At 35.5% G+C, this 13,900-nt stretch overlaps 1 protein-coding gene across 2 annotated transcripts in view; it reads left to right on the forward strand.

The window, feature by feature from the left end:
• The window catches only part of LOC133526434 (uncharacterized), a 45,648-nt gene extending 32,464 nt beyond the window's left edge, over positions 1-13,184 (forward strand). Inside the window, exons 11-14 of one of the 2 annotated variants that reach the window (XM_061863063.1) lie at positions 1,848-2,003; positions 4,073-4,123; positions 6,841-7,331; positions 7,379-13,184. In XM_061863063.1, the coding sequence (XP_061719047.1) occupies positions 1,848-2,003; positions 4,073-4,123; positions 6,841-7,304 (671 nt within the window). In that variant the 3' untranslated portion in view covers positions 7,305-7,331; positions 7,379-13,184. The remainder of the gene's footprint in view (positions 1-1,847; positions 2,004-4,072; positions 4,124-6,840; positions 7,332-7,378) is intronic. The other variant, XM_061863064.1, reaches the window with a different exon arrangement.
• The last annotated feature ends 716 nt before the right edge of the window (positions 13,185-13,900 follow it).

The following is a 13,900-nucleotide window of genomic DNA, read 5'->3' on the forward strand; positions in this document are numbered from 1 at the left end:
AATTTAATACTTATTAATTTGGATTAAAAATCGAAAAGGTAAGCCAAAAAATAAACTGATTTAATTAAGTACAATTGTACAAATGTACAAATGTTTTGTTTCAGAAATAAAATAATAACAGTATTACATTTATGCTGGCCCCCACACTAGGCATAGCCTGTCCTGTGGTGGATAATACGGTTTACAAGTAAAAAAAAACAATACTACAATTGAAAATAATAATATACAATTATTTAGAGTTAACAATTGAAAAAGAAACGGTGGTGAATGGAATTTACAGAGGTACAGTTTACAGTGAGTCAAAAAAGAAATATGTTCATGATTGCAATTTTTTTCAATTTCCCGAAAATCCCAGTATTAACGAAAAATTGATAGATGCTACAGGAAGAGGGCCCTAACTGGTTTACGAGCGAGAAAAGTGTTATTTGTTCGGATCATTTTCAAGAACAATGTTTCCAGTTACAGTTACAGTTACAGATAGAATATAAATATGTTTAAAATAATAGTATATTGTATACTTAGTCGATCCAAAAGTTCTATCAGAAAGATTTTTACTGATAATTATGATTACTGTTTCCTTATTATTCGTACATATGATATAAAAGCTTATTTAATGGTGCATTATACTTACTATATAACATGCTGGAATTGCTTTCAATTGGTGACAAAATATGCTATAATAACCTGAAACTTTTTTTTTTAATGAAGCGCTCGCGTCTAACGACAATCCCAAAGTAAACAATTTAAACAAACATATATTACATCAAATAATGACTAAAATGTAAACCAATTTGATTAGTTAAGCATAAACAAGCTTTCGCATCATGGTACATGTTTTTTTTTAAATTATAAGCTTTGTGTTACATTTTATCAGTAAAAACCTTTGTGAGAGAACTTATGGCTCAACTAATATACCTTACACGTACCTAAAAATTCTTAGCTCGTAAATAAGGTCAAAAATTTAAAGGAATATAAATTAAGTCTATGGCAATTATTACTTAAAACAAAAATGTCAAAACTCTAAGGTCATTTTCAGAACATGTAAAATATCGATAGCTCTATCGAATTGTCCTCACTCTAGTGCCGCCGCTCTAGGCTCCTACACCGCGCGGTTTGGCCAATCACAGCGCGTGAGTTGGTTGTCTGGCCACGCCTTTAATGATGTGGTGGGGGACAGTTGGAGACAGCGAGACTCGTTGAAATTATGCTTCGTTATAAATCTCCTTACTTCTTATATCTATGGCTTAAATAGTATTATATTTTACTAAGTATCGTCGTCTTTCACTCATCAAGTTAATTTAAGTTACAACGCGATAACAATCTATGTACACTCATTTATTAACTCTTCCGCAATAACAACAACAACAAAACAAAAACGACCCCTTACACCTAGAATTTGATAAGTAATTGGCGTAAACTGTAGGCACGAAACCACTCAAAATCACAGAAAAGGTCACACCAACCGGGCGATGCAACCAACGGGTGGCTTAGAACGCGCCCGGTTAATTCAAAATGACCCATCATAAATCCTTGCCTAGTCTCGGTCTGACCTAGAATCTCGGCTCATTTTGGCTGAGAACCGAGACCGAGATTTCTGCTCGATTTCCGGCTGGGGATGCCGAGACCGAGACTGTGGATGCGGTCCGACCTTATCATTTGGTTTTGCAAGCCGTTTCGCAAAGAAACCGCGGTGTTAATGCAGCTCGATCTGTGAAGATGTGCCTTTCCTGTTAGAGGCACAATTACACAAACGTATAGTTGCTTCGCGCGGCAATTGTCTCACGAGGCAGTTTGCATTGTGCAGACGCTTCTATTTACATTTTGAACCTTGGTTGAATGTCGCACAGACCTGGAGGGCTGCGTGCTGACGGGCGGCACGGTGATGGGCAACGCGCACAACCTCAGCAACCTGAGCATGTCGGCGCTGCCGTCCGGCCAGCAGCTGCTGCTCAAGCGCAAGCGCGGCCGCCCGCCCAAGAACTACCTGCTGCCCGCGCGCACCGGTAAGTGCCTCTCCTGCTAGAACACAGCTCCAACACGAGCTTACGTCACTGTGGAAATGGCACCTTATACTACAGGGACCGTGAGCGTTGAAGGGTGAGACATGAAGCATGAACAATTTCGTACAATTGATCCGCCACTTCCTATCTCTTATCGCACGCGCGTAATTATATTGCTGTCCCGCCCATGACGCTAGTGATCAGTGCCATTGTGCGAGCGGAATAGCCATATATACATAACGCGCCTGCGGTAGAGATAGGAAATAGCAGGTCAATGTACGACATTCTTCGTATTTTTCTACTTCGTACCTTACTTTTTAACAATTAACGTCTATAAACAGGTGTCGCCCTCAACTGTTCATGCACACTCACCCATACGGGTATCAACAATATTACAATATTTATCAATCTAACAGATTGATCCGCTTCTTTTTCAAACTACCCAAACCATGCTGTTTAGATGAAATACTTGCTCCCTGATTTGTTTTGATTGCAGTCATGACGTAAGCTGGTGTCATCGATTACATATAAAAAAAAAGTTAAGACAAAATTAAGTTTTTAACAGACTGATTAAGTAAGATTTAAATTATGTAGATTTATTAAGAAGAGAATTATTAAGTGTATAAGTAAAACTGTTGATGTTTTTATTACTTGTTGTATTTTAAGAAGAATTTAATTGTTTTTTGTTATGTTTAACAATTGTTGTCAGTGTGATTATTTAGCTGTATTTGATGCTCTAATTATGATTTTGTTTTCTTCAAAAAGAAAATGTTTATTTGTGGTTATGTTGTGTTTTATTTTTATACCATATTTAAACAAATATAATTTTGGTTTTGAGAATTAAAATCCTTTCAATCATTGATACATTGAATTATTAAGTTAAATATTATATGTACTTAGACATATAAAATTCTCGTTACGTACGAACATGTTCAAATAAATTAGACAAACTATCGTCACAATGAAACCAAAGTTCAAATAAGTACACAAAAAGTACTGACGCCAGAAATCTAAAGTGGTGAATCATTACTGTTTTTACTTGATGACTAAGTCTATTATAGTTCACATCACTCCCCACTTATGTGTGTGTGTGTGTGTGTGTTAAAGGCATGTGTTCATTTTTTTGCCTTTGCATTATGCTTTTGTTTCGCTTCACACTATTTCCATTGTTGGTTCATAGATTATAAAGATTTATGTTTTGTATAGCATATTTATATAAGCGTTTTGGTTGGCGTCCCTTATTTTGAATTTATTATATGTATATCTGTTGGCGAGTAAAAACCTATGAGAGATAAGTTTGTGATAATTATAAAATTGCGTGTTATTACAAAAACAGATTAAAGCTATTTTCTAAAATATTTTACCATTTACATAATACCTAATTCGACTCAATTGATAAAATTAATTCGTTTTATCACCGAATAGGCTTCAAAACAAATAACTCCAGTACCTTGTAACCTTTGCTTTAAGTTTAAATGTGATATTGTTATGTTTATAATCACCACTATTGGTTTTTAGGAATCATTTAAACAAAATCTCCGCGATGCCAATTTGACTTATGCGATTGACATGGGAAATGTAATAACCCTCTTGAATGACTCATATCACGCATATGGAAGTCCGTCTTCAGCCTATCGTTTTACTCGCCGATTGATAAGATGTGTGTGCCAAAAGTATTAGAATAAGCTTTTATATCTAATCATATTTTAATGTAATATATTGGTTCAATCATCAGCTACAGGTCCTAAAGTCCTAAACAACAATTCTTGTTTAGAAATCTTCATAATTAGAGTCACAATAAAAAATTATGAACGTGATTTTGTTATGAATCTTCGTAAATAAAACCAAACCCAAGCGTTTTGTCAGTTTAGTCTGCAAATTACATAAAGATGACCTAATGACTTCTTGGCGAAATTGCTGGTCCTAAAACATTTGTCTCGCTCTACTAAGTTTATCAGAGAGGGATTCGTCTTGTCGAAGATAAACTACATTTGGCTGTTATAAGATAAACACATTTTCCAAATTTTCCCCACAAGGTGTGCCACGCTAATCAGCATATATCCCTTCCCTAGGTACCGACTTACCGATGCAGTACAACATAGCAATGGACTTGAATAAGATTTGTTAGTATTCACACGTTTTAGCATGGCCTGTCTAACACGAGCTTGCCTTTATATGCTGTTTATAAAGATGTCGTTAATCGAATATAAGTCTAATGGTGTTTACAGTTGATATTTGAAAGCAGAAGTTTAGTATAAACGAAACTGAACTCTAAATTAGTTTTGAAATATCAACTCAATTTTTTTGCATGGGTTAGTAAGGGTACGAGTGTTGAGAAGATGTTATCTCTTAAATACTACAAATTGACTGTAAAATGTATGCGAGGTCACTTCGTATGTTTGGTAAAAAAGTGTCCTAACAAAAAAAAGTGGTATACACAAAAGTAACTATTAGAACACGCTCTAATAGGCGAGTCCACACAGAACGAGGCGCCTCGCGAAGATTTGCCGCGCAGAGCAGCTCTGTCTATGTAGACATGCCTCGGGCGAAGCAAACGCACTCACGGCCGCCATGCCTCGAGCGAGGCACGTCTACACAGACCGAGCTGCGCGGTCATTTCCTCGCGAGGCGCCTAATGAAACAGCTATTTCGACTATCTTCTTTGTCGTCACACTCTTGTCAGAGTGGTCGAGGTCGTCATATGAAGGCCGTTGGCAAGATTCTTCCCGGACTGTAGCCTTTGTACATTCGTGAAGTGGTCTATGGAGTGCATTTTTGACTAGGTCTCTCAGTTCTACGACATTGCGCAGCGACAGTATCTCTCGCTCGAGATATTGTCGCGGCCAAACCTGCTCATTGTGCAACCATAACTATCTATTAGATTATATTTTAGTAACGACATTCATTATAATAGCTCCCTGGGGTAATGAGGTATTCGGTATTTCTAACAAAAATATAAACGGTATGATATTATTAACACTCTTCCAAATTATAAAACGCCTGCATAACGGTAAGTATTAGTATTGACATATATCCGCTTTGCTATGTTACTTACACTAACTAAAAAAAAAACAAATAAAAGCACATTGCAGTACCACGGTTGGCATAACGGCTTCAACGGTCAAGGTCATATAAAGGCAACGCAGAGTTGTGCAATACACCCAAAAATTTGACGGATATGTATATGGCGCTGTACGGCCCAGTACATTGTTGCGCTGAAAAAGCAAAATCTACTTCAGCTGCAAATTTCCTGGCACGACAGTATATTGCACTACTTTACTAGTCTTTTTCTTGCCTTCTCTTAATATTATTTTAAATAATGAAATTAAGTTTCGAAAAGTACTTTAATATTTTATTGTATACCGTAAAATGTGTCTACTTTGCTCCAATATTCGAAAATGAATTTGAATACTATAATTATTGTATTGTAGTAGGTATGTTGATATACACCGTGGGCCAATTAAACCCGACAGATTCTAAAGGTGTATTCTTGACAGCATTTAGAGACTAAAATGTCATACAAAGTTTCCTGAAATCGATCTTGTTTTAGAGATGTCAATTTTTGTGAAAATTAGTTTCTGTTATAATTTAGTATAAACCGCCTTTTTAAGAATAAGAATCATTTATTGCCACATACAAGTACATAGGAGAATAAGGTTACATAATAGTTAAAAAAAGATACATTAATAATTTATACAAATCAACCGGTATTGTATTTATTGTATTGGGCAAAGGGTTCCAGTCTCAGCGTGTGCCGGGCCGACATGCCCGGCGCTGGTTTTCAGACCGGTCCCAGACTAAGGACGATCGGACATTATACATCGAAATATATAATACTACTTTTGTGGTCATGAAAGAAAGAGAAAAGATTGAAAGAAAAAAAACATTTACATCAATAGACTTAACACTGATTAAACTTTCACGGTTTTTACACATTATTAAGTCCCGTTTCTATGAGCTATCAATAAACTTAGTCACTCTTAGTAACAATACTTGTACTTCTTAGAGTATTGCATTACAAAGATGGGTAACTATTAACTATAATTAATATAAAAAAGTAAGAGATTAGGATTGCTCGCGATTATGCTTCTGTGCTCGCGATTATGCTTTTTATCTGTGGCGCTACCAGTGTTGGCCGAACGTTAATTAGAATTGAAAATAAAATTAACCATTACAAATTGAACCGTAAACTGTAACCGTTCGTTACGGTTTACGGTTCAATTTGTAATGGTTATTTTTTAATATTTTCAACTTTAATTAACGTTCGGCCAACACTAGGCGTTACCACTATGTGACTTGGTTTAGACATGTAAACGTATGGACAGACTTTTTTAGGACAGTCTTAAAGGACACTCGAAATTTTAATCTATAAATAAAAAATTAAAAAATCCTTATTCGTTGTAATGTTTCTTTTTTATCAAAATGTAAAAATAAATAACATGTCGTGTACAGGAAACGCAAAACAAATTTTTTTTTTCGGCAATTTTTTTTTAATTTTTGGCGAATTTGGCGAAAACTCACATAACATTTTTTGCTTCTTATGACCTCGGGAATGCGTGGTTAAAATTTGTGGGGTTTATTAGCCCGCGGTGTATATTCCGATTTAAAATAGACCAACTATCATATTACAACACTTTTCAGGTTGGTATATACTTTTCATATATAAAACCTGTTGGAGCACAATTACCCGGTGGGGAGCAAAGTAGGCACATTTTGCTATAATAAGTTTCTTTATTGACTGTTTGCCGAGCGACCGTAGTTCTGAAATTGTTTCTCGAGTAGATAGGCAATGTAGTATAACTCAAAGCCGACATTACAACTAAACGCACCTTTTTTTCAGACGGCCGCCCCAACGAGAACTACAATGCCACCAACCTGCCCTTCGGAGATTTCTCCTACCTGACCGAAATGATGTACAACCCAGCCCTCGCCGCCTACGGATACGGAGTAACCAGCGTCGACCCCGACCGCAACGTGGACCAGGATCAGAGCGCGGTCAGTGAAACCTCACATGACCGCACTATAGACGTATCAGATTCATCCTCAGACGAAGAGGAAACTTCAAGAGTGGAACCAGAAGAAAACGTACCATCGGTCGGCGTAGAAACGCAAATCATGACCGTAGGCGACTGCCAGATCGTCAAACTCCCGCCTAACAACGAGGAACCGAACAAAGAAGACAAGTTGGAACAGGTACAGGATAACTCCACTATTGTGCCAGCTTCGACCCCCAGCTCGGTCACGATCACTCCGATAACTACGGTGGGAGACTGCACTATAAGACCGGTAGAGAATAACACTTAAGTGCGAATAATTAAGTGATGAAAATAGGTACATAATACCTATTTTTGTTGCGAATAATTAAGTGATGAAAATAGGTACATAATACCTATTTTTGTTGCTTTTTAGCGGAGAAGGATACATATTGACTGCAAATCAAAACGAAAATTCTTTACAGGAAATTGTAGATGGCGTCACTTAAACTAAGCTTCTATAAACTTTATAATGCAGAGGAAATATTTCCTACAAAAAAATTGAACTTTATTACGAATAATAATAGGGTTTAATTTTGGCAAACTTATGCTCGTTAAAGAGTAAAGTACTCCAAATACTACTGTTATGAGTTATGAGGCTGACATTTCAAAAGTGATGTTATCTCGTTATTGCGAAGAACTTTGTGTGAAATTCGCAGTAATTATTACCCTTCTCTGTTACACTACGCTTACTGTTCAGCTGTTATGAGCGGATTATTGCGGTGGCGTCATAGTAGCCCCGCTCTTTCTTTTACGGCTAGTAAGAGAGGGACGCCATACTCGGCTAGTGTGATTAAAGTGATGCTCAAAAGATATGGACGAAATGTAAACATTACTATTTAACATTTAACCTCAAATTTACCGAAACGATTTTATTAAAAATACGTGCACGTTTTACCAACTTTTATTGTGTTAACTGTAGGCATGTGAAGATAATCAATTTAAATCGTTATTATAATCGATGTCAAACTGATTTAAATACAATAAAATAACATCCAAAATCAATAACAATATGAAATGACAATGCATGAATATGACCCAAGCATATATTGAATGATTGTTCAAAAATAATTGATTACAGAAAAAGCTTGTTTACATTTTTGTCTGCTTCTTTGAACGCCATTTTACATAGAATTTTCGTCTGCAAGTCTTCCCACATCACATTATGTACGACTTAATTCCTCTGATGCCGCCGCAATGACGATAAAAAAAAGAAAAATGACTGTCGTAATCTGCATTTAGATTGGTGGTGAAATAATTTATTTTCCTGAAATTATAAACCGTTGTAAGCTTTACATGATTAACCGTGATACTCAGTTAGAATCGGCCGTTTTGTGAACAAGTCACAATCTAGCAATGTTCTACATGACGATTATGATAGTGCCTCGGGCCCTGGGTCATACAACTTACTACTAAAGAATACTTGTACTGTCGCCGTCAGATATATCGGGGCGGCCAAGGTGCTCAAAAATATCTGAACATGCACTTTGACATTTGGATAACAGAGACTTTTATGAGAAAGAGATATATGTAATCACCTTGGTCGTTCCGAATTATCCGATGGTGACTGTATACTATACAGTAAATAATTATATAGTCCGTTTCATAAATATGTGCACATTTTTTCACCGTAATCCGTTGAATTAACGCAAAAAAGTGTTTACATAGTTTTGATTTGACTGTATCTACTACTATACTAAAGTGCGTCAGTCTGATTCGTGTCACACTAACATGACAATAGTCATCTGACACTGTCTTCATTAGTGTGAATTATTTGTGTCACTTGACAATTCGGTTTCCAAAAAAAACCTGAGTGATTTGCTCTATTTAAAATTGCAAATGAATTGCAAATTAAATTTAAACATCTGAAATTCACATATAAGGAAGTTTTATGACTCGGGGCTAGTACATAGCTGTTAAAAGTACATGGGACACATAGCTTTAGGATAAGTTGTAGAATAATGAGTTTATATAATAAATGCATTATTTTTCTAAATTAAATACGGTATTCACATCACAATACAAACCGGCTCTGATGAAGTGTTCTTAAAATTCATAAGTATTAAGATTATAGAAATTAAATAATAGACTGTTTACTTATTGAACTCAACGTAAAAGCAACCTTACTGTATGAAGCGTAAGGTTCACATTTAAACAATGTTCAGAAAGTAATCAGTAAAGTAGGTCTACCTCGATCCATGTCACTTTAAAATCTTAACAGTGTTATATACCCACCGCAATAATTATATATAAGTACCTATACATGGCTAATGATTATTCATGTAGAACATTGGACACAAGCAAAGTTATGTACAGAATATTTTGCTAATATCTACATAGAGGCAGCGTATTTACTACATATGTTATAGAAGTATATACCCAATGTTTATATACACAATGTGCACTAATGATGCCTTGTATGTTTTCTTTTCGAACATGATTCTTCCATGAATGTCACTACTGAAAGGCTATCTTACCATTTATTGTGGTAGAATTAGTACCAAATAGGCGGGTCCACAGCTAGCGAGCACACGCGAGGCAATTTCCATTTGAGCCATTTTCCCGAGGCGGCGCGCGCGTTTCTTCGCCTGAGCGCGCCGAGCACGTCTGGCCGATTTGTGCGCGAGGAAACTGCCTCGCGCGTATGCTCGCTGTGTGTTGACCCGCCTTTTCATTAAAATTTTCCAATGAACTTACATAATATTTAATTACAGATTATTATGGTATTAAAAACTAATCCTTAAATACCGAAGAGGTAGCCACGTGAATAAGCTTATGTTATTCTTTCCCAATAATTCTTGGGGCTTTAAAAGTGGATTGACTATAGTTATTCCACATTAGCGTTTCTAGTATCTCTCTTATTTGATTAAGACTACGGCGTCTGCCTTCCCTATGCTATAACAAGCTCTGTGAATACTAGTACCGTAGAAGTAGTGTCTTAGATAAAACTTATTCTAAATAATAACTCAACAACACCACACGAACAAGTGATACGATGTTAAGTCTAACTGGGACCCTATTTGATTCGAGAAAGTTATTGGTGACATGGCAACTTTATCGCTACTTTTGCAATGGTAACCTAATTCTAACGTAGTGGTATGTTACCCAAATCGCCTTTTGCCACTTGGTCAAGTCAAATTGGACCTCAGAACATTATTGTATGGATATTGTAATAACATATATTTCTTTAATCGTTTTGCCTGTAAAAGCAATGAGTAACGTATCGTAGTCTTATAATGATATATAACGCAATATAGTGTAATGACCGACATGACAGCTAGCGCCTACTGTCAAACAGTGGTGGCGACTTTTATTTTGGATAGAACAAATTCGTACCGTAGTACCTTACTTGTGCGGACGGTGGAATCGTAAGTACGCTTTATAACTGTCAACGTGTTCGCATTAAATGTCGATGTCTTAAAAGTATTATAACTCACTACTTTGGATTTTCGATCATTATTTTCATAACTGTACAGTAGAATAGTTCCTAACATGTAATCGAAGCAAAATTATAACCCTCAACTAGAGTAGATGAGTAAATTTATTTGAAATCAATTTTATTATGTTTTAGTTTTAAGTCCTAATTTTTATAATCGATCAAATTATCGTAATTTTAGTACCTAATTTACAATTAGTGATATGTCGAATTGTTTAGGATCGCTCGCCGATGCATTAAGTTTACGGAAGACTGCTCTGATGTTTTCTATTAAAGTTAGTTTTCGCTTTTACAGTTGACTGATTTACGGAAATCATTTATTGGCCTTCAAGAGGCATTTAACGTGAGTCTCAGACGGCAAGCTAAACTTATCGAGATCATTTAATATAGGAATCTGTATTTTTATAATAAACCTTAGGTAACTTCTAATTTATTGTCATCCGCAAATGTAACGTATCCCATGCCATAGTGTACTGACGTCTGAAATTCGTATTTAGCTATTATAATGGCCTTATTGGCAATTTGTGTTGTCGTTAAGTTTTAAGTGTTGAACGGCCGCTGTGTTAGCTTGACCTTGGATGAAACTGTCATGACAATATGTGTCATTTAGGTCTAGAACCAGATATCTAGAATGCCTGAGCTTCTCACACTAACCTGACAATTGCCAACTGACAATTAGCTATCACTATCAGTGACTCACTAAATAAGTGTTATGCAATCGTGAAATTTCTTGAATTTTGAATGAATTATATTTGAAGTATATTGTCATGACAATTGTCAGATAAGTTTTGTATCACCGGCGGCGAGGTTCGCTGAAGTTAGTTGTGAAATCGCATTAACGCATTTATACCGCGTGTATTCAATGTTTGCGAGCACTGCCAAATAGAGATACTAAGGAATAGCAGCTTATCGAATGTTTTGATTAAAGCGCCAATTACATCCACACTTTATCAGGCCTGATATCAGACCCGATTTCGGGCCCGAGGAGTATTGTTTCACATCGTTTACAATATTTGAAATGTAAATAAATGGTTCATATAGAAACATTTTTGGCAATTAGAGACAAAGTATGCTTTACATTGTTATCGATGTAATTCCGTGAAACGGAAAATGATTATCAGGCCGGAAATTGGGACTGAGTTCGGGCCCGATATCGGGAAGTGTGGATGTAACTGGCGCTTAAAGGATTGTATGGAATCTGGCAGGTTAGGAAGGTCAACAATATCTCTATTTGTGCCAATGTGAATTATTATCTCAATATCGTTTAGTTGCTAACGTATGATTATTTTTTACGTTGATTTATGTACGAATTGAAACTTATGCTTATGAGGAAGCTTGCTAATGAATAGGTACATTAAGTATACGTTTGAGCCCCATTCATTTCTCGCATACTTCTCTATTGGAATGTGTGTAATTTATTCATTAGTAAGTTCGTATTTAGTTACTAATATTTTAAAATGTTTAGCGTAGTAATCGAATCACAAGTGAAATCATGTTAGAGTTTATTTACGATGGCAAAATTATATAACGGTTGAGGTCTCTACTCGATGATAGAAATTGCCATACCAAAGTCACCTAAATCCCAATTGATGCATTGACGACCTCAAATTAATTAGTATTTAGTATACAAAATTAATCGATCAATCATCGTGTGATGGACGTTGTTCGATATATCGATCGGTATTGATTAGGTACTTTGGTTTTGTTAACATTAAAAAGAAGTACACAAATGTGATTAATATTCACAAAACATGATTCGGCTTTTAGACACTTTATTGTATGGCTATTGATCGTTGAAGATATTTCAAGTACGGTTAGGATCAAATATACTCGGTGTAACATGATGAAATCGAAAGTTTTACAGTGTATTCATGATCACATGTAGACTAAAATGTCATATAAACTCTGGATTTCACCTAGTTTCAGAGTTAATACTAATAATAATAAAAAAAGTTCTTTTAAAACGCCTTTGCAACAAGTAACCTTTGCAAAAACTAGGTTTTACAAAAAAAAAACGTAAATATATATATTTTCAGTGCTAGTTTTCACATTCAAAAATTTGAAAAAAAAAAAATTTTTTTTGGCGGAATTTACGTAAACTCTTATAACATTTTTTCCTTCTTTTGACCTCAGAAGTGTGTGGTTAAAATGTGTCAGGTCCCTCGTGTTACACCGTGTATAGTGACAGCCTAAGTGACAAAAATATCGCAACATATTTTTATAGCAATAAAGGTATGTTGCGATATTTTAGTTGCTTTGGCTTTCTGCCACGCTGACTGTATGCACAATTCATTCATAAAGTGAGCACTTTTGCAGCTGAGTGTACATTGACTTCATTTTGAAGACCGTCTAGTAGAGACCTCATATCACCCGTCCAGACATTCACGCGGATAGTTCTATTATGTTAGCTCCTTAATACTGAGCGAAGCTATTTAGTTATACGTTGAATGATTATATTCCTGTATGTGAAATGTTTACATTTTACGTTGTGATCATGTGAGTGCAAAATTATTTTGTTTAGTGACCATAGTTGGTTCGTCGTAACGGGCAGCAGACATAATTGTTTGGTTCTGTTCTGCATAGTCCATGAGCAGTATTTTTTAGATTTAATCTTTATTATATATGAACCTCTTTTTATTATTTTAACAATTATGAAATTCAATCGTTAGTTACTTTCTAACAATGAAATATTTAATAAAGAAATTACAAAATTAAGTGGAGTTTTAATAATACAACTTGTATATGAATAATTAGTTCAAATAAATCTGGGCGAACCATGTGTTACTCTTCTAAATCATTATTAAAATCAAAGAGAATTTTAAATAGAGGAAGATTGTCAAAGAAAATTTTGTAGCCACAGTAAATTGACTGCCATCTTTCGAAATATGATTACAACTTTTAGAACGCCATTTGACTTTGATCCTAACTCTTTCACTGATGTGTTAAATTTTAAAAAAGTGGCGTCATCTCACCTGGCGTCGGCAACAGGTTGTAGCGCTATGGCTCGAAATGATATGACGCCTATTGGATGGCGCCACTTTTTGATTAAACAAATTTAACACATCAGTGAATGAATAAGGATCAAAGTCAAATGGCGTTCTAAGTTTAATAATGTGTCGAAAGATGGCATTAAATTTACTGTGGCTGGCTACAAAATTTTCTTTGACAATCCACCTCTATTTAAAATTATCTTTGTTAAAATTCACAAATCTATTTTACGTAATCCCGTAACTGTACACTCAGCGACAGACGTATCAAGAGAATTACCTATGTACGGTCACGTCTGAAAATATAGATACAGACAAAGTGCCAAAAATATGTATACGTCTTAATATATGGGCAATAAAGTCTTGTATACATATTTTAGGGACTTGGTTGGTATCGATATTTGTTGACGTGACTACAAACACTTCGTTCGCATAGCTACTTCT

Source organism: Cydia pomonella, chromosome 16, assembly GCF_033807575.1.
Source record: "Cydia pomonella isolate Wapato2018A chromosome 16, ilCydPomo1, whole genome shotgun sequence".
Classification (NCBI taxonomy): domain Eukaryota; kingdom Metazoa; phylum Arthropoda; class Insecta; order Lepidoptera; family Tortricidae; genus Cydia; species Cydia pomonella.